Below are 21635 nucleotides of genomic sequence, written 5' to 3'. Positions count from 1 at the left end.
TAATCAACTTACTTTCTGTCTCTCTGGATTCACCTACTCTAGACATTTCCTATACATGAATTCATACATTTGGGTGCAATGTGGCACATGCCTATAATCCCAGTGACTCAGGAGGCTGAGACAAGAGGATCCCAAATTGAAGGCCAGCTTCATCAACTTAGCAAGACATTGTCTCAAAATAAAAAATAGAAAGGGCTGAGGTTGTGTCTCAGTGGTAGAACACTCCTGGGTTCAATCCCCAATACCAATAAGCAAGTAAGTGAAAAAATACGTGGTCTCATACAACATAGCCTTCTGTGTCTTCTTTCATTTAGCATAATATTTGAAATATATTTATTTACACTGTCCAGTAATTGTGAAAAACTGGAAACACACTGAATACCTATTTGGGGCATGGTTAGATAAAGAATAGTACTTCCATACAATGGAATACTTTATAGTCATTAAGAAAAATGTTTATAAAAATATTCATGGGTATGATATAATGCAGTGATGAGTCCAAAACTCCACAATTATTTAAAATTTTAAGTGTATTGGGAAATACCCTGAAATCTACAAACATACAAAATATTTCTAATGCTCTTATTTGAGTACTGAGATTATGGATATTCTTGTCCATGTATTTTCCCAGTTTTCTTCAGTTATCACATTTTACTCCTATGGCTGGGGGAATGCTCACCTCCACTCCATCCCCAGCCCTCCTGAGCACCTGTGTTCTCCTCTCCTTCAGACCAAGTCCGGAACAGCTACTACATCGGGGCCGATGGCTCTCTGCGACTGCTGCTGGCCAATGGCATGGAGGTGGCACTGCAGACTGAGCCCCACCTGCTCGCTGGTACTGTCAACCCCACGGTGGGCAAAAGGAATGTCACGCTGCCCATTGACAATGGCCTCAACCTGGTGGAGTGGCGGCAGCGCAAGGAGCAGGCTCGAGGCCAGGTCACCGTCTTCGGGCGCCGGCTGCGGGTGAGCAAGGCCTTGGAGGCCACTGCACAAGAGTGCATGCTGGGAGAGGATGAGGAGACCCTAAGAATTGGGGTCTGTTCTCAAAACTCTCTCTGAGACCTTAGATTCCTCACCTGCAGAGGGAGGTTCTAAAGTAGGTACCACATGTCATGAGAGGCTCCTGTGTGGTCTTTTCAGCTTTAACTTATGTAAGGATCTATAGCTTTGGAGTTAGGTAGGAGGCGAATTTCCAGCTTATTGTTCCAAGTGAACTTGGGTTTGTCAGTCGTTTTAGAGCTTCCATTTCCTTCTCCATAAAAGGAGGAAGATAAAACTGATTTTACAAGTTGCTACAAGGATTAGAGGTAACGTGTGAAGTGTCTGATTTAGACGAGGTGGTCAAGGATAGCTGCTCTTCTTGTCAGTGCTATTATTGTAATTGTCAGTACTGTTGCTAATGTGTCCCAAAATTCTTTGTATCTCTTTGGAACCTAAGCCACGGTCTCTTTCCAGAAAGAGTGACTGTTCCTAAATGACCAAAATGACCTCACTATAACTGTCACTGCAGGGAACTGGCTTTGTGCTATGGCATATCAGAGCACCTTGCAGGGTGTGGATGCCTGATTCAGCGCCTGTCTGCTCACCTCCCATGAGCAGAGTGTGGCTGTGGCCTGGGGGTTCACGGCCCAGCAGTATTTCCCTCCAGATTCACAAAGGAAAGAACAGGCAGAGTGAGAGCTGGTGACCTAGGCCTGGCTTTCAACCCAGCACTTTGCAGACCACAGGTGCTCAGTAGGTGTTCACTGAGCTGAAGTGAACCACAGAGTGGAGCTAGATCTTCCCAACATCCCCAAGACCAGAGAAGCGTCCTTGTAGCTGCACAGCTTGGGCTCCCTTCATTCCCTGCCTTTCCTCAAAGACAGCTCACCACCTAAGTTCCTTTTTTACATGTGGGGCAACCAAGGTCCAGAGAAGGCCAGTGATTTTTCCAGAGTCACATAACTAGGCCATGGTAAAGATGACAAAGTAGGCCCACAACAGATACCAAAATGTTAAGTGACATCCAATATCAAAAACTAGAACCCAGAAAACCAGGCTTCCTTTGTTCCCACCAACTCAGCCCAACGCTCTAGTAACCATCTGATGTGGGAAAACAGCCTCCTGCTAGTTCTCTCAGGAAGGCCTCACAGCTTTTGTTCTCAGGGGCCTGCCACCATCTGTGGCCCTCACTGAGACCCCACCAGAATTCTCAAGCAGCCCTTCCTGCACATCTGAGGCAGTGTGCAAAATGGGGAGTTAAACCCAGGTTGGATTCCTGCTGGGCCACGTGTGTAGCCTCAGCAAATCCTCTGAGCTTCAGGTTCCTCTGAGAAACAAGACGACATATTGAAAGCACCTAGCCCAGTGCCATAGATCCCAGGTGCTCTATAGAGGGCATCGATTAGTACTATTAGGATTTTCTCTCCACTGTGTGAACTGGACCAAAAGTTTCCCAGGCTTTAATTGGTCTCTCTCCCAGCCTGAGATGGATGGTGCTCCAGTCGGGTGGCCACATCTCGGCTTCCTCCCCAAATAAATGGCCACCCACAGTGGAAGCATGTGGAATTAGAATGTTAGCCGGGTGTGCCTCCCTATAATGGAGTTCATTTTTTATATGACTGGGAACTTTTTTAATAAAGAAAGATGTAAAATAATCTCATTGCCGCCACTGCCGAGCACAGGAAGCATTAGGTGCTCCCCAGTGAGCTGCTTAATTCAATTTTATTAATTTTTGCCACAAAGGTACAACTCCCCTTCACTGGGGTCCCAGGGGGTGTTGGGGCAGCTGTGTGGGTGGCACCACCCTGGGGGCAGCCATAGGAGGACCTTCCAAAAGGTGCCTTAACAAGGCCCCTGTCTTGTGGGTAGTGCAGCCCTGTCTCTGTGGGCTGTCTCTGCAAGGAACAAGCGTCAGCCTCCAGTGCCTTTGATTTTTCACAGGAATTGTCTGCCACACTGTTTTTGCTTCTACAATTGTGTTCGATTACCCCAGGGAAGGCAACCTTATTATAACCAGGCCATTCACCGCTAAAATCGTCGCAGTATCATCATTATAAATCCTTATTTTCAAGGCCTTAGAACTTGAGTGGGGAGAGAGGGAGACATACACATCTCTCCTTTCTCTGAGATTGACCATGAACATTTGCTGTCATTTAATGGAAATAATCTCAATCATTTATCCAGTACCGTCTCTGTGTCTAGCATTCCACTATGTAATTTACTTAAGTTTCTCGGATCCTCACAACAACTCTGTGGTTACACAGAGGAAGAAACCAGGACACAGAGAGGGGAAGACACTTGCCCAAGGGCACACAGAAAAGCCTGTCACAAAGTTGAGGTTGGATTCTGGCCTTAATTCCTAGACCTGAGTGTGCCCTATCCCCCCACACCCCCCACACACATACTTGTTTTAAACTACAGAGGACCCCAGAGAGATTTCATTTCCTCAGGCCACATGTGCCATTGTGCATTATGTGACCTAATTATCTGCTTTCCTCTTGAGCCTTCCTACCTGTTGAACTTAACGGGTAACTAGTGGAGAAGACAGAATATGTGCCCAAATGTCCCATGAGGCCAGGTGGCCATTAGAGGGAGCCAGCATTTTAGTACCTGGCAGGGTTTCAGGGGAAGTCAGTGCCTAAGGGCCAGATCCAAGTACAGAAATAGATCCCCAAAATATATTTCTTTACTAAACTACGAAAACCCTGATCTTCTACCTTTGAGGGAACTCTGTATTTCTGACTCTGCAAAGAAATTAAATTGCATACTGACCCAGCAGCTCAGGTGGAGACTGTACAAGGGGCTCCTGATTCTGGATTCAGGAGCAAAGCATTCTGAAGCTGCGACTGGACCCCAACCAGCCCAAGCCAGAGAAGCCACCCTAGGCCCAAACACCCACTGCCTCCTAGGCCTCTAGAAGGAGGAAGAGGAGGGTGGGGGAGGAAATGATGATGTCTTGGGAGCTGATGGAGGTGATCACAAGCTCTGACTGTGGGCAAGGGCAGGAGAGTTCCCAGAGGCGTGGGAAGTCCAGAATCCTAAGAAGGCCAGGCTTGCCCAGAGAACCACTGAGTGTCTATCAAAATGTCACAGTGGTGAGTCAGGTGCAGACTCAGTTGTTCCCCAGCCATGAGATCTGCAGCAAATGCCTTCACTACTTGGGGCTTTGTTTTCATCAGTGTCAAACATAGCATGGTGTCCAGCACAGAATTGATATGTCAGGTATTTTCTTTGCTAGGCCTACTTGGTGGCTCTGTTTTTAGGAGGGAGCCAAGAGAAATCTGCCTATTTCTTTTTTAAATATGTCCTCATTGAAAAATCACATTAGAAAATCACATGGATCCTCTTCAGTCACAGCTGCCATGTGCTCAACATCTGCCTTGTCTGTCCTCCCATAATGCCCTGTGCAGTTGGCATTACCATTCCCATCTCACAGATGAAACATCACAGAGCCGACAAGCGACAGAGCCAGGAATCAAACCCATGGGTGTTGACACCCACAACCTGTGCTGCCTCCTCTACTCAGGAGCTTCTCAGCACAGGTGAGAGCTACATTGTCATCACACAAAATTCAGTGTCCAGGCTAATTTTCTTTATTACCCCTTCCCCAGGTTCACAACCGGAATCTCCTGTCTCTGGACTTCGACCGTGTAACACGCACAGAGAAGATCTATGATGACCACCGCAAGTTCACCCTTCGGATCCTGTATGACCAGGCAGGGAGGCCCAGCCTCTGGTCACCCAGCAGCAGGCTGAATGGCGTCAATGTAACATACTCCCATGGGGGCCACATTGCCGGCATCCAGAGAGGCATCATGTCTGAGCGAATGGAATATGACCAGGCGGGTCGGATCACATCCAGGATCTTTGCTGATGGGAAAACATGGAGCTACACATACTTAGAGAAGGCAAGTGTCTGTCTCCCTCCACCACTGTCCTTGCAATATAAAAGGTCAATCATTATGGTTTAACCCATGGTTGGACCTCGCTTGCTGACTTCAGTGGAATAAGTGTGACCCAGGCAGTCTTCCAAATGGGAGATAATCATTTTTCAAAAAGAAATGTTCAGGAAAATCAACCAGCAAGGGTCAGGGGCCCAAGAGGCATCTGGATGGATCATGGTGATGATGTGGCAGGTGGGGATCCTAGGGAAGGAAACATGAAGGTCTTGCCTGAGAGAGTGGAGGTAGGAACAGGACCAAACACTAACTGGATTTATAGAACAGAACTCATGTTTCTGACATAGGGCCGGGCTCTGCTCTGAGGTCCAACACTTGGTGCAATTCCATCATGGAGAACCAGGCAGAAGCCTGGAGACTGAAACTTAGGCAGGAGGATTCATTTCATCCCAGGGACTAGAAATCAGAGTCACCTAAAATCAAAAGTTGGTCCCAAATAAGAGAAAACCATTGCTTTAATGACTAGATGTGTCTAGGCCTGTTATCTGCTGACTTTTTCCTGGGGGGGGAAAAAAAAGATTCTGAACTTCATGCTCCAATTCTGGTACTCAGATCCCACTTTGTTTCCTGCTCTTGGTCACCTGTCCAGGACCAGACTCTGTTTCCTCTGTGGTATGTGTTCCCTGCCTGTGCTGGGTGAGCCTCTCTTGAAAGCAATGTTCTGTGTTAATACCGAAGGAGAGAACTTGAAGGTCATCCAACAAACTGAAAAACCAAACCCAGGGGAGGGGGAGAAATACCCAAGAGCCACACACTAGACCTACTGCTAGAGGCCAGGTTCTCCCTATCACAGCCTGCCTCTGACCTGGTACCATTGGAGCAATTGAGCAAAGCCTCCTGTACCCTTCTCAGACATGGTCTTGATGCTATAGGCACAGGGGGTCCACAGAAGCTGCTCAGCCAGCAGATGACACCATGGGACTGTCTTATAGAGAACACCTCGCTTGAGTAGGAAGGTTAATTTGAGAAGTCTGCTGCAAAGAAGCCTGTAGGAGGGCTGTTGAATTTCTTTAGGCCAGTGCACCCCAACCTTCCTCACAATCCACCACACACAGAAGTGATCAGGCCTGTGCCACACCAAGGACCTGCTCACAGAGGAAAGCAAACGGTCTGAGTGTTCTGGGGCCCAGGCCTGCCAGGGCCAATGGCCAGGGAACACCCCACCACAGTACATCCATAATAACCCGTTTGCAGCATCCTGTGGCACACGGTTGGAAGGCTCTGGTTGGGCATCGCCCAGGACCACTTTCCTGAGCCTTGGGTACCAGATGTAGCCTTCCTCCTCCTTCCCCTCCCCTCATCTCTTGGTTTTCCTCTCCCTCCAGTCCATGGTGCTGCTTCTGCACAGTCAGAGGCAGTACATCTTTGAGTTCGACAAGAACGACCGCCTCTCTTCCGTGACAATGCCCAATGTGGCCCGGCAGACACTAGAGACCATTCGTTCAGTGGGCTACTACAGGAACATCTACCAGCCCCCTGAAGGCAACGCCTCCGTCATACAGGACTTCACCGAGGATGGACACCTGCTCCACACCTACTACCTGGGCACCGGCCGCAGAGTGATATACAAGTACGGCAAGCTGTCGAAGCTGGCTGAGACACTGTACGACACCACCAAGGTGAGCTTCACCTATGATGAGACTGCAGGCATGCTGAAAACCATCAACCTACAGAATGAGGGCTTCACCTGCACCATCCGCTACCGTCAGATCGGGCCCCTGATCGACCGGCAGATCTTCCGCTTCACCGAGGAGGGCATGGTCAACGCCCGTTTTGATTACAACTATGACAACAGTTTCCGAGTGACCAGCATGCAGGCTGTGATCAACGAGACCCCGCTGCCCATTGATCTCTATCGCTACGATGATGTGTCAGGCAAGACAGAGCAGTTTGGGAAGTTTGGTGTCATCTACTATGACATCAACCAGATCATTACCACAGCGGTCATGACCCACACCAAGCATTTTGATGCCTATGGCAGGATGAAGGAAGTGCAGTATGAGATTTTCCGCTCGCTCATGTACTGGATGACAGTCCAGTATGACAACATGGGGCGAGTGGTGAAGAAGGAGCTGAAGGTGGGACCCTACGCCAACACTACCCGCTACTCCTATGAGTATGATGCCGACGGCCAGCTGCAGACAGTCTCCATCAATGACAAGCCACTCTGGCGCTATAGCTATGACCTCAATGGGAACCTGCACTTGCTGAGTCCTGGGAACAGTGCACGGCTAACCCCACTACGGTATGACCTCCGTGACCGCATCACCAGGCTGGGTGATGTGCAATACAAGATGGATGAGGACGGCTTCCTGAGGCAGCGGGGTGGAGACATCTTTGAGTACAACTCAGCTGGCCTGCTCATCAAGGCCTACAACCGGGCTGGTGGCTGGAGCGTGAGGTACCGCTATGATGGCCTGGGTCGGCGGGTGTCCAGCAAGAGCAGCCACAGTCACCACCTACAGTTCTTCTATGCAGACCTGACCAACCCCACCAAGGTCACCCACCTCTACAACCACTCCAGCTCTGAGATCACATCCCTCTACTACGACCTGCAAGGACACCTCTTTGCCATGGAGCTGAGCAGTGGTGACGAGTTTTATATCGCTTGTGACAACATCGGGACCCCTCTTGCTGTCTTCAGTGGAACAGGCTTGATGATCAAGCAGATCCTGTACACGGCCTATGGGGAGATCTACATGGACACCAACCCCAACTTCCAGATCATCATCGGCTACCATGGAGGCCTTTATGATCCACTCACCAAGCTCGTCCACATGGGCCGACGGGATTACGATGTGCTGGCTGGACGCTGGACTAGCCCAGACCACGAGCTGTGGAAGCACCTCAGCAGCAGCAACATCATGCCTTTTAATCTCTATATGTTTAAAAACAACAACCCTATCAGCAACTCTCAGGACATCAAGTGCTTCATGACAGGTGAGGACTGGGCTCCTTCAGAGGGTGGGACCCCCATTGCTCTGGTCATTTGGCAAGACTTAGTCTTCTTTTTTTTTTTGAGAGAGAGAGAGAGAATTTTTAAAAAATATTTATTTTTTTCTTAGTTTTCAGCGGATACAACATCTTTGTTTTGTTTTTTATAAATGTGGTGCTGAGGATTGAACCCAGGCCGCACGCATGCCAGGCGAGCGCACTACAGCTTGAGCCACATCCCCAGCCCCAAGACTTAGTCTTCTTAAGGAAATATTGACTTGACCTAAGAGCATCATATCCCAAAGCATATATATTTAAAAAAAACACTAGTTCAGAGAATACACTGGAAGTCATGATTCTGGCATCAAATAAACTTGAAAGGGCCACCATTCTTAAATATATTTCATAACACTTTTCAGTTTGTGAGAGGCTCTAAGAAGTCATAGTGAAAAGAGCTGTTTAATATATTTGCCCAATATTTCTCAAACTTATTTGACCATGAAAACCCTTTTTTTACCATGAAATCCTAATATCTCACTGGATACTTCCCTTGGAGTGCACTTTGGGAGTTTCTGATATAGAAATCAAACTGGCTCTGAGATTCTGATAAATCAGGTTAAGGTATGATTAAAATAAAATCAGTTCTTAATTTGTGATGATGGAATAGAAAACTCAGACTTTGGAGACAAAGCTGAGGGAAGGATCCGCCATTGCTAAGCTATCACAGGTTTGCAAAATTTTCTTAATGTCCCTGAATTCCAGTTTCCTGATCTATAAATTAAAATTAGAATATCCACCCTGACTCTAAATAGGCAAATATGCATATGAAAAACCTTACAGCAACAACTAAAAAAATTTAAAAATAAAAAATAAAACAGATACATAACTAATAATCAGTAGTGAAGATAAAATAGAAGATGAAGCGAAAAAATCCAACAATTGCACGAAAAGTAACAAGGAACACATGGAATAAATAGAAAAAAATACTTACCTACCACCTAGCTGCAAGGGTAAAATGAAATGTATTTCATACCAAACACAGTGCCTGACTCACGTTGGTTCCCTTTCCTTTTCTCTCTAATTGAAAAAGTGAGCTTTGATTTCCACTGTTGTGAAACTGATTTGAATATAGTATCCAATGGGTCCTGCAGGCAGGGATGTCTCCAGCAGCCACAGTTCTCCCAAGCAAGTAACTATGCCCAGGTCAGCCACAGAGAACCTCAAGTGGGAGTGGCTGTGGGGCATGGATAAAGCCAGAATGTCTTACATGAGAATGTGTAGTGGGCAAAAATTGGGTGTATCCCAGCTTGCAATCATGATAGTCTCCAGTCGTTTATCCTGTGACACAATCCTCTGGCCCTCTCTCTTATGACAGTAAATGTCTCCTCTGTGCATTCATTGTTTTAGGCACTAGAGATAGAAAGAGGACCCCTGCTGTCCATAAATTCACACTGTAAGGCAGGTGACAGTTGCTGTCCACTGTGGGAGTCCATGGTGAGGATTTGTAGGGAAGGCCAGTGCAGCTCAGAGGAGTCCTGGGGAGGCCTCACAGAGAGCTGACACTTGGGGCTATTTTTGAGGGGTTTTTATCAGGTAGTGAAGAGAAATGCGTTCCAGGAAGTGGGAACAGATGTACAGAAGTGTAAAGAGGGCATCATATATAGCTCCCAAGAGTGTCCCTATGGACATGGCTTCCTGGCCCCCAAACTTGGCGTCCTCATCTGGACCCTGTTTCTGCTCACAGCATAGGAGGATTCCTTTTTTCAGGAAGGAACTCCAGGTTGTTGTATTAAAAGCAAAAGTCTCAAGCATGGGCAAGAATTGAGAACACGGTGATACACAGGTGTGATGAAAACATACTTGGATCCCCGAGATAAACACGAATATCCTGACAGTGTTTCCAAGCATTCACTATGTTCGACTTGGCCACTAGCTCTAGAGAAACTTGACAGATTGAGATGACATTTCCATTACATCTGTCTACATTAAGCACACCCCCTGCCTCACCCTCCAGTGAGTTTCCTGTGAGACATTTTGGCAGGTTACTATAGCTGGAAAACACTGGTGAAATAGGACATGTACTTTCTATCAAAAAATTGTTTCAGATTGCCAAAATATTATTATCCCCCCCTTTTTCTTTGTATACCACCATATGCATATGGTCTCCTTTCAGAATAGCATTAGCATGACTAACTGCTCTATGCCAGGCCCTTGCAGACTTGATCTCCTTTAAACTTGGTGATAACTCTAAGATCACTTCCATTATCTCGTTCTATAGATGGGACATTCAAGGCTCCAAACAATGAAGTGTCGCCCAAAGTCACATAAACCAGGGCTCTCTGGCTCCAGAACACTTCCCAGGACAATCATGCTGGTCTCCAAATCCTGTTTTTAAGAAAACAATTCATCTGGGAATATAGCTCAGTTGGTAGCGTGCTTGCCTCACATGCATAAGGCCCTGGGTTCAATCTCCAGCATCACAAAAAGTGAATAAATAAATAAGAAGTTTCTAAGAAAGCAATTCACCACCCAATGGGGTACCTAATACTTTCAATTTGGGTTTTAATTTCCAAGTCAGTTAAATCCAATTATATATTTCAAGTCAGTCAAATATTATTATATGTTTTGCTAAGGATCTACAACAGACTCAAGCATAATGCTGCCTTCATGGAATGCATGGCCCAGGGCTGCTTTTATCAAATGTCTTTGTGAACCCACCATGAGAATAAGATTTTTATATCACAGTAAGACACTAAAACAAAAGGCTTGCAAAATAATCCATGTGATATGCTCATATTTTCTAGTCTAATCTACTCCATTTCAGGAAATATGCTTGTCATGACCCACAAAATTATTTTTACTACATAGTAGGTCCTATCCCACAGTTCGAAAAACAGTGGTGTACAAGAGAGGTGCCAGATAAGTGATCAAAATTTTAGCAGATCGCTAATGAGAAACCAAGATACTACTCTCACTAAACCTGACCTTTTTGTTTCTGTGTAGGCTATAGGAATCCTCACTTCCAGCAACAATGACAACAACAACAATAAAAATCTCTTTTTCCAAAGATTTCTTCAAGGTTCCTGACATACACTCCAATCAGGGAGGCATAGGTCACATAACAACCCTTGAAGCAATAACTAGGGCTGGAGACAGTACACACTCATTGACTCAGCCTGGGTCACATGAGCCATTACTGATTCAGCTTCCCTAGAACTACATGAATACTCATCCCCTACTCCCACCCCACCCCAACACCCCCCCCCCAAAAAAAAAGAAGGCAGAATGGGATGCTGGGAAGATGACCAAAAAATGTCAACCCAGATATATTGTATACATCATTGCACTTAATCTTCACTTGAAGCCTGGGAGGGGGGAATAGTGACCCCATTTGCAAAGGCAGAAAATGAGGTTCAGAGAAGTAAAGTAACTGGCTCACTGAGACGTGGCAAGGCTGGCATTAGAACTCAAAACCCTTGTTATAAAATTAGAATATACTTTGTAAAGAACAAAGCTGTGCACCTGCAAAAGGATTAGTAGAGCTTGCATTTCATCATCCTCCTTGGCCCCATCTGCACCACTGATGTCTGGGTTAAGAGGAGTTTTTTGTTATTGTTTTGGGGTTTTTTGTTGTTATTGTTGTTGTTGGTGGTGGTGGTGGTGGTGGTTTGGGTGGTTGGTTGACTTTGGTACTGGGGACTAAGCTTTTTAAATGGAGGGAAACACCCATCTCTGATGTTGTAAGAAGAGTACAATTCTCAGCTCTTCAGAAAAAGCACAGTAGGAACACCAATGAGATCATATATCTTAACAAAAAGGAAAGATGTGTGACAGGAACTTGCCACCTCCCCTCACTCTCACTTGTAATTAAGGCCCAGCCCTCTTCTCAGCCCCCTGCTTTCCTGGGAATTCACGACATTCCAGAGAGAAGCTTTATTTACAACTACAAATTCAGGTGCAAGTTCTCAGCCTCAAACAAAATGGCTTTGTAAGTTTTCTTCCCCACCTCTTCTGTTTGTTTAAATTTCCAAAAGAACCATCTGCCAAGAGTCAAGAGAATCAGAGACTCTTAGAAACTCAGTGAGGAAAGAGACTCTGGAGAACAGTTGATCCAAGTCCCAACCTTTATAAATGAGAAAATGAGGGTCCCAGGGTGTGGAGGCATAGGGCTGGGGAAACAGAGAAAACCCTCTGAGAGGCAGGAATTGAGTCAGCCACTTCGAATATATTAAATCCAACAATTTATGTACAGATTTGGAATAGCTCCTGCTATATGACAGTTGCCCCCAAATGATAACACTATCAGTATTCTTCTCCATGGCATGGCTAAAACCATTTCTATTGTCAATATGCAAACAAGAAAACTAAACCTCAGAGAAGTTAAGTAAACTGTCCAAGGTCACATAGACTGTGAGCTGGGAAGCCAGAATTTGGACCTGGGTTTTTGTCTGGCCTCAGTTACCACATTCTTTCCCTTCTGTGATTCTACCTAATAAGGCCCAGGTGAGAAACGGAACCTGGATTTCTAAGCTTCCCCTTTACCACCACTTGCCTGTACCTCCTGCTTCCACACCAGCAGAGGGGCCTAGGAACAACTAAAACTAAAATGAAAACAAGCTTGAGATCCTTGAATGGGAGAGAAATGTGGTACCCCACAGTGACAGGGACACAACTGTTGACCCCATGGACTATCCCACTTCTGTGGATCCCACCTCTGGAATGAACCCTGCACATGCTGGGAAAGGTAATTTCCAATGGGACCTAAATAGGACCTCCCAACAGCATTCTATCTCCTTTGGAATAAAGCCAAAATGGGGCACAATTCTGGAACTCAGCTCCAACCCTTGCCTTCCTCAGACTCTGGATTCTGAGACTGAGGTCAGCAACTGCTTTAGTATCTTCAGCAGCCCCTTTCCCAAGGAAGGCTGAGCCCTACTGGGTCACAGGCTGTCAGTCTCTCTCCTATAGGGCCCAAATCTCCTCCCTTCTGCCATCCCAAGCTCTGTCCTTTTGGATTCTTTCTCATTCTTTCTGGGATGTTCTCTTGTCACCTGAACGCTGTCTGCACCAGCTCTCCACCTCTGAGCGCTGTCTTGTGCAGCCATCTTTACCTGAAGTGCTACCTCCAACTGTATCAATGCCTGACAAAATTTACAGTCTTCAATGTCTGACTTCAGTCCCTCTTTATGTGGGCCTCTCAGCCTGTACAACCAAGATCACTCCTCTGATCTTGTTTCTTGTTTAAAAGTTATCTGGGCCCATGTCTGATCACCCTTCAGGATGCTGAGTGTACAAAGGGAGGTTCTATAAGACCAAATGTACTGGCACATAAAGGGCACTCAGCACGTGGGCCAAGTAACTGCCCACACCCTTCAACCCTCTTTCTTTCCCACAGGTCTTGGCTTCCTGATTCCCATTCTTCAATGAGCCAAATGCTTATGGAAAAATCCTGCCCATCCCTATTCCTAAGATTATGTAACTAGTAACCCCAGGGGATGTGACAAAGTCAACTAGTATCATGCCTGTGGGATTAGATCCTCAAACTCAGTGTACAGACTGGAAAATGAAAGCACAGGGAGGTTGAGTGGCTTCCTTGGGCTGTCAGGAAATAAAAGGCAGGAGCACAGGGAAACTGATCTCAGTACAGGTCATCTCCATGCCCAGAGGCACTTTGACCTTGAGGCTTTCATCCCTTCAGGGGAGGTAGGAAGAGAGTGGCCGTTTGTTTCTCAGTGAATTTTCTCTTTGCAAGTCAATCATTAAAATCTTCCTCTGGATCTGACCATCCTTTTGTTGCCTTTTAATGACTGGTCTGGTCAAACAGGAGGCTCTTCATCCACCAACAGTTGTCCCTGAGTACGAAGCTGGAGGTCCCAGGGGGTGGTGTGAGATTGGAAAAGGATGTCTGGAAACCTAGGTTCTACCTAAGTGACATCTTTCCTGGGTACACATCTGGGAGGAGAGTCACTGGGTCCCAGGAGCGCCTGTGGCTTTAGACCATGAAACCATTTTCCAAAGTGTTTGTAACAGTCACTTCTCCCACCAGCAGTCCTCCATGCCCCCACCCCACCTGCAGCCTCTCTAGGTGTTGAGTTAGGATGAGTGGCATTGGAAGGCACTTACTTCATGGGGATGTTTCTGCTTCTCTCACACTCAGATGTCAACAGCTGGCTGCTCACCTTTGGATTCCAGCTGCATAACGTGATCCCTGGATATCCCAAACCAGACATGGATGCCATGGAGCCATCCTATGAGCTCGTGCATACACAGATGAAAACCCAGGAGTGGGACAACAGCAAGGTAACTCCCCAGACAGCACCTCACACCTCAAGGATTTCAACATTGCAGGAGGGTCCTGCCAGCTTTGCAGGAGACCTGGGGGTCAGTGATGGAAACCATGGCAGTGACTCTACAGGGCCTGCCAGAGAACATTCAGCAAACACTTAGCAACTCTATTGCTAGGCAGGCCACTGGGACCCAGCTGCAGGGGCACATAGACGCTCAGAAGCCATAAGAAGGCACTTTGTGTATTACAATAAGTGAGGAGTTTCACAAAAATAAAAAGCCTCTGTCAATATCTGGGCAAAGGTGCAGGGGGAGAAAGTGTGTTCTAAATACAAATGTGATATTTTCTGAGCACCTAATGCACCTGGCCTCGTGTGAGGTATTCTGCATACGTTAACTCAAAAATATCCCACTGTGTAACTGTTCTCGATTTACAGATTTAATGCCTGAGGGTTTTCGATACCACACAGCAAGGAAGGGCTGGGGCTGGGATTCAAACCCAGGTTTCTGTTCTGTGTCATCTTGCTGAGTGCCAGGCCTGGTATACTGTAGGTGCCCCAAAAGCATTATTTTTTTTTGTCTTCCTTTTATGACCCCATTTCAAATACAGAATTATACAGCTGGAAAGATCTTTAAAAACAGTCTAGCCCCACCTGCTCACTCTTTGCATTCATTTTTTCCCTTCTCTGTCCCTTCTCCTTCCACTGCCATTCATAAATTCTGTACTAGAAGCGGACTCCATGCCCAGCCCTTTGCTGCGCCCAGTGAGTGCAGAGATGAATAGGACTTTGAGGGGATCCTAGCCTGGAGGACAACAGACTGTGGAGGAAAGTGGGGTTGCCAGGTGGCATCCTGCTAGTGATTGGAAGCTTTTGCATCCCTATTTCTTATTTCAGACTGATTCCTTTAGGCCTCAACTTAGCCGTCTGTATTGTCCTCTTGCAAAGCGCTCCCCACACGTAGCTCCAACTAGTTAAGTTCTGGGTCTCAATTAATACCCAGCCTACAGGCTAGCACAATATAGGTACACAGAAAACTTTTACTGAATGAATAAATGATTGAAAGAAGAAAAGAGCCCATTTTACAGATGGGATGAGGGTTCAGAGAGAAACTTACCCAAGGACACTCAGCTGGGAAGGTGCAGAGGAAGGTGCTGAAAATTCGGGGTTGCCCAACCACAGAGCCCATCCTCTTTCTGCCAACACCTACTCCCCAGCACCCTGGCCCTGCCCCAGATGTCCCAGCATCTGCAGTCCCCAGGGATGATTCTACAGCGTAGCTCTTCCTCCCCCACCAGGTTCCCTGCTGTATTCCTCAGTCCCTATCTCTGACTGCCTGTTTGCCAACCTCGCCTGTCAATGCATTATTGATTTCCGCCCTTGGCAAGCATCGGAGATCTTTGTTGTTGAGCACTCCAGCTTTCGTGAAACTCTAGGAAATAATTGTTCACAGACAGGGTTCTATTAATTATAAAGAGGACTTAATTTCAGTGGGAGGCTGATGGGCCTGTTTCTAAAGCCATTTCCCTGAGTTGCTGATGAGGCCCTGGAGCCATCCCAAACATGGCTTCCCTGATCTCCAGAGCCATGGAAGGGACAGTAGATGGTACACCAAGTTGGCAGGGCCCAGCCTGTCCCCCAAAGCAGCCAAGTGCGGGAATACCTGAGGACCCCCAAGGAAGCACAACAGAGGCCCTTCTGGCAATTTATCTGTACACATGGTTAAGAACACTAAAGCAGAGTAAGCACATTGATTCAGATCGCCACTTTTCCTCTTTTTCTGCATTTCTTGCCATTCTGCCCCTAATATCACCCCTCACATCCTTCAAGTCCCAGCTGAAGCATGAACCTGTCCTCAAAACCCACCTTCTCTCTGTCCTCTCCCTTCAGGCTGGGATACTTCTGAGCCTTGTTTCTCCCTATAATAACAGCCCTTGAAACCAAGCTTCGAGAATCAGACAGAACTGGGTTTGAATGTTGACTTGATGTCAGTCATATAACTATGAACTATTTATAACTTCTTAGAGCCTTAGTTTCCTTCATTTAGAAGTAAAATTGGATAAAGTTATTATGATGATCAAAAGAAACAGTGATAATTATTTAGCTTAAAAAGCAAGAAATGTTAGCTATAGCTCCTATTATTATCTCTCTTAGACCACCAGTGGTCACATTTGATGGCAATTATTGTTGTCACATCTGACTTTCCCCATGAAACAATGAATTCTTTCAGGGCAAAGGTGATGTCTGACTTACTTGAGTCCCTCCAGTGCCCAGAAAAGGACCTGGCCCAGAATAGATGCTCCTTGAACAATCTCTGAATCAAAGGGTGTAAATGGTGGATAATGGACAGCTAGCCATCTTGTGGTCAGCAGTAGAGATACAGGCTACTGGTTAATAAATATGTACAGACTTGATTTATTTAAGTGGATTTTCCATATTCTTGTGGTTTGCTTTTTCCCTTTGTCTTATTCTCTCTCTCTTGCTCTCTCTCTCTCTCTCTCTCTCTCTCTCTCTCTCTCTCTCTCTCTGTCCTCATCAGTCTATCCTTGGGGTACAATGTGAAGTGCAGAAGCAGCTCAAGGCCTTCGTCACCTTAGAACGCTTTGATCAGCTCTATGGCTCCACAATCACCAGCTGCCAGCAGGCCCCCGAGACAAAGAAGTTTGCATCCAGTGGCTCAGTCTTTGGCAAGGGGGTCAAGTTTGCCTTGAAGGATGGTCGAGTGACCACAGACATCATCAGTGTGGCCAACGAGGATGGACGGAGGGTTGCTGCCATCTTAAACAATGCCCACTACCTAGAGAACCTGCACTTCACCATTGACGGGGTGGACACCCACTACTTTGTGAAACCAGGGCCTTCAGAAGGTGACCTGGCCATCCTGGGCCTCAGTGGGGGACGGCGAACCCTGGAGAATGGGGTCAATGTCACCGTGTCCCAGATCAATACCATGCTTAATGGCAGGACTAGACGCTACACAGACATCCAGCTCCAGTACGGGGCACTGTGCTTGAACACCCGCTATGGGACGACGTTGGACGAAGAGAAGGCGCGGGTGCTTGAGCTCGCCCGGCAGAGAGCTGTGCGCCAGGCTTGGGCCCGAGAGCAGCAGAGACTGCGGGAAGGGGAGGAGGGCCTGCGGGCCTGGACAGAGGGGGAGAAGCAGCAGGTGCTGAACACAGGGCGGGTGCAAGGCTACGACGGCTTCTTCGTGATCTCTGTCGAGCAGTACCCAGAACTATCGGACAGCTCCAACAATATCCATTTCATGAGACAGAGCGAGATGGGCCGAAGGTGACAGAGAGGACCAAGGCCTGGACTTCTTGCCAAAGACAGCTACTCTTTTGTGGCCACATACCTGACTGTGTTGTACTTTAAAAAAACAAAAATCCTTTTTTTAACAAGTGCAGAAAACAAACAAAAAGATACTGGTTGCATTGTTAATTCATGCAACATTCTTTTTTTTTAAGAAAAGAAAAAGACACAAATTTGGCCTTCACACATTTTTTGCAAAGAACAGAAGGTTTTTTTCTTTTTCTGTAGTGTGATCACAATGAAAACTCTGTCTTTTGTTCCCCTTATCCTTGAGGAATTTTTCCTGTTGTTCGGGGTATGTTTCTTCTCTCTTTGGGGCACACATCTAGAGTGTGTCCTCGTCTGTCCCTAGGTACCCAGTGTGATGTGAGACATGAGTGTCTGTGCTAAGGTGTCTCATGTGCACCCCTTTCTTCTTTGACAGGGGGTTGTGCAGGAGTGAGGGTGCAGAGTGTAATGGGCCTGGAGGAACTCAGGAGCTTTTGCTGGGCTCCTGCAGGGGACTGGTGGCTTTTTACTCACTGTGTTTTGTACCTCCAGAGGACCACAGATGGTTACATCTTGCTCTGGAAAATGTCATGATGTTGTTCAGCACCTTTTCAAGCTGCCCCAAACTCCTGTCCAGGCTTTATATTTTAATGCTAAATGAAACCCTCTTCCCCTTTTGCAAATTTCGTGTAGTTGTTGGTGCCACCCCCATACTGGGATAGAGAACACGTCTCCCCACTCCTTCCCCCAGTCTGGTAACATAACATCCTGGGGCTATGAGCCCCATCCTCTCCAAGAGGTGACAGCACCCAGGATGTCTGTGATTGGTTGATCCTCCATGATGTCCCTTGCTCATCTCCTCCTATCTCCCAAAGCCAGATGTGAGAACCAGCACTGCACAGTGAGCCCTCCATGGGGGCACCATTTCCAGGGAGGGGAAAGAAACCCTCTCCCCTTGACTTCAGGTATCTTCCTTCCATTGTTCAGCTGCCACTCCTGAGAAATAGGCATGTGGAGAGAGGTGCTTGGTGGCCTTTGATCCTGGAAAGATGCATAAGAAAAAAAAAGTCAGCCAAAGAGAGGACTCGGCAAAGGCCTGAGCCAGGAATCCTTCTAACCAGCTCGGAAGTCTCCTCTGCCTCCCTTGTGTAGACCATCCCAAAGCTGGGGTGCAGCAGCCTGGGCATCCAGGAAATTCCCTCTAGAGAAGCCCTGCTAGGGTTTTTGTTGTTGTTGTTTGGTTTGGGGCTAGGGTTTTTGTTGTTGTTGTTGTTGTTATTGTTGTTTTGTTTTTTAAGATAAGGGAGAGAGAGCTAATTGGGTGTGATCTGTCGGTGTCATTCAATCCCACCAGGATCAGGGACAGTTTCTAAGACCAGTACACATATTAGGAGGCCAGTCTGACATGGTTCCCTTGGAGACCTAGGAAGGGACCCTGAGCAGGTGCAGCCCACAGCTGGAGGGCTGCCCAGCAGGACGCAGCAGCCAGCAGGCCAAGGGAAGGGAGGAGGGCAGAGGAAGGTAACAGCATGAGCTGGAAGCTCCTTGTTCAAGGATTCCATTCCTGGTGCATCTGCCTAATTACCATTGTCATTACCACTCACAGGAGGCTCTGGGAGACAGGAGGGGAAGCCAAATGCTTCCTTTTGAGCTGGAATTCTTAGAAAATGGGACTTTCATGGGTTACATTTACATTAAGTGTGGAGAATGAGTTCTGAGTCAGCTATTCCCGTGGAAACCTTGTTGGACTGATAAGCTCATGGCACCTTTATAGCCTTATTCACAGAGTCTTCAGAATATGAAATGAGTTCATGAAACCAAGAAGGGCTCTTACTGCATGAGAATTGGAGCAACATGTAGCTTGGGTTCTGCCTGGCAGAGGGAGGCATCCAAAGCTTCTCGAGGAGGGGATATCTCGCCTTACGTCATCCCACTGGGATAAGAGGATGTGTTTCGCTAAGTGCTCTTCCTGTTTCCAAAAAAAAGTCACACTGCCTCAACAGTGTGCTATGGCCTGTTTGTCCACTGGTGGCCCATCATCTCTGGATCCAGAGCTCTGCCAAATCAGATTTGCTGTTTCTCAGGTCCACTGTGTGTGGCATGAGCTGGCGATTGGGGCTCCCATCTGACAGGATTGTTCTTGGATGGGATGGAAAGCAGTTTGACCTAAAGAACACAAGTTTTTGTTTTTGTTTTTGTTTAATCCAAAAGAGACTTATGCCGCTCAAAATTGTACTCTTGCTGTAAGGAGCCCTTGGCAAAGCTCTCCTGCCTATTGACCTAGTTGGCCAGTCCCATCCTGGCTGCCTGACATCATCAAGACCTGCTGTGGATGTCTTCTTGGGGCCAAGACAGCATGTGGCTCAAGGGAATCATCTTCCTATTCCTCCCTAGCCTCTGTCCCTCTTCAGTTGCCCGCCCCCAAGAGAATAGAGTAGACTTTTAAGGATCAAAAACACAAAATTATTGGGTATTATTTTATTTAAGGGAATGATCCCATACTTTCCCTGGGCTACACACCACCAAGGAGGCACAGCTTCTGGGGGGAGGAGTGGTGAGGACAAGTGGAAGCATCCCAAAGCTTTAGAGAAGGAGCTTATCTGCAAGGTGGGCAGTGCCAGGTATCTCCATTTCACACTGGTGCTGTCATGTTGGAGCAGGTGCTATGGCCTTGGCCCATTTGAGCTCATTTCCACTGGGGCTGGCAGGTGACTCCAGGCCTCACCTTTTGGTCTGTCCTCCCACTTAGATCACCAGTCCCAATCCCATACCAAGGATGAATTTGAAAGCATAAGCAGAGTTCCTGTGCCTACGTAGTATGTTCTAATCAATAAATCCCATCACTCTTGGTACTGATCAACCAAAATCTGTCCATTCGATAACATGACCAGGCCTCCCACACTGGCCCAGGTCATGATTCTGCAAGAGGTTGGCTTCTGACCCTGGAAGAAGATTTAGTTTTGAATAGTTCCTGCCTTCTCCACAACTGCCAATCAGCCCCTCATCTTTTGTTCCTCTGCCACTACCTTAAATAAGACCTTACAAATTCTCCAACTTGTCTTTCATACAGTGAGAGTTCCTTTGTACCCACCCTCCACACAGACATCCCTGGAGGCAGAGCAGTGACAGAAGGAGAAAGGCAAGGAACTCCAGGGTAAACCACACTTTGACAGCCCCCGACACTTGGTTCAAAATGACTCACTGGGAACCATTCAAAGACCTCACCAGGGCCTGGCTTCTACTTAGGGATGGAAGGTCTGAAATAATCCCCAAGAAACTGACTGGAGGTTGAGAATGGCCAGAAGGTGTGCTTCCAAATAATCAGGGTGGGCTGGGTCTTGGGCACAGAGGATGGAGAGGCAAGGGAGGTAAGCTGGGCCGTGTGCCATAGACACTGAAAGAGGAACCCCAGTTCTTTAAAAAACCAGAAAAACCGTTTTCATTGTAACTTTTAAGTCACCTTTAAAGATGGCAGAGATCTTCATTCTGCAAAGACAGGGCTTTTGATGTGAAATCTTAGAATACACTTTTACCATTTGCAGCAGCCACATGCGAGAACAGTGATGCTAAGATTTGTGGCCACTGGTCCTCAGCAGGGACCCAAGCTTTGGTGTTTGATCACCAGAGTCTATTATCCATTCCTCACAGCAGCTACTCAGCCAAGAAGGTGACTCCTGGTCCCAGTTGAGGGGGCCTGCTGCCTGAGGGGTCCCAGAAGGAACCCAGTCTCTCCTTTCCCTTGGGCTCCGCTCTCGGACTGAAAGCTCTCCATTTGAGGCACATCATTCCCAGCTAGATTCATGCACCTGTCTATATTTTATTGGAGGGGAGGGAATATTTAAAAAAAAAAAAAAAAGAACTCTGTAGTTCAAGGCCCTTTTATTTAACCTTCCAAAAACAGCAAACTCATTTCAAAGACTCATTGCTCAGGTGACAGAGAGAAACTTTATCTTCTCCAACCTTTACATTCTCAAAACCAGCCTTGTGTACTTGACTGCCCCAGACACTGGTGCACTCTTAGGTTTCATTGTGGATGCACAAGATCAGAGTCAGGGAGACCTGGGTGGGGCCTTTCATCATGTTTCTTTCCCCCTCCGGAATGCCAAAGGCATAAGACTGGATGACCTCCTGGTCCCCAAGAAAATGTGATTTCTTCTGAGGGCAGACTGCC

General features: G+C 47.0%; 1 protein-coding gene across 3 annotated transcripts in view; it reads left to right on the top strand.

Annotated features, from left to right (window-relative positions):
* Tenm4 (teneurin transmembrane protein 4) overlaps positions 1 to 21327 on the top strand; it is a 1383002-nt gene extending 1361675 nt beyond the window's left edge. For all 3 annotated transcript variants that reach the window (XM_058578572.1, XM_058578574.1, XM_058578573.1), the window contains 5 exons: positions 731 to 966; positions 4596 to 4892; positions 6269 to 7883; positions 14035 to 14177; positions 16701 to 21327. In XM_058578572.1, coding sequence (XP_058434555.1) covers positions 731 to 966; positions 4596 to 4892; positions 6269 to 7883; positions 14035 to 14177; positions 16701 to 17459 — 3050 coding nt within the window. In that variant the 3' untranslated portion in view covers positions 17460 to 21327. The remainder of the gene's footprint in view (positions 1 to 730; positions 967 to 4595; positions 4893 to 6268; positions 7884 to 14034; positions 14178 to 16700) is intronic.
* The last annotated feature ends 308 nt before the right edge of the window (positions 21328 to 21635 follow it).

The sequence above is a fragment of the Marmota monax genome, unplaced genomic scaffold (assembly GCF_021218885.2).
Source record: "Marmota monax isolate L192 unplaced genomic scaffold, Marmota_monax_Labrador192_F-V1.1 WCK01_AAM20220418_F8-fsc00068, whole genome shotgun sequence".
In the NCBI taxonomy this organism is placed as follows: Eukaryota; Metazoa; Chordata; class Mammalia; order Rodentia; family Sciuridae; genus Marmota; species Marmota monax.
This window is presented reverse-complemented; position numbering and strand designations above follow the sequence as displayed.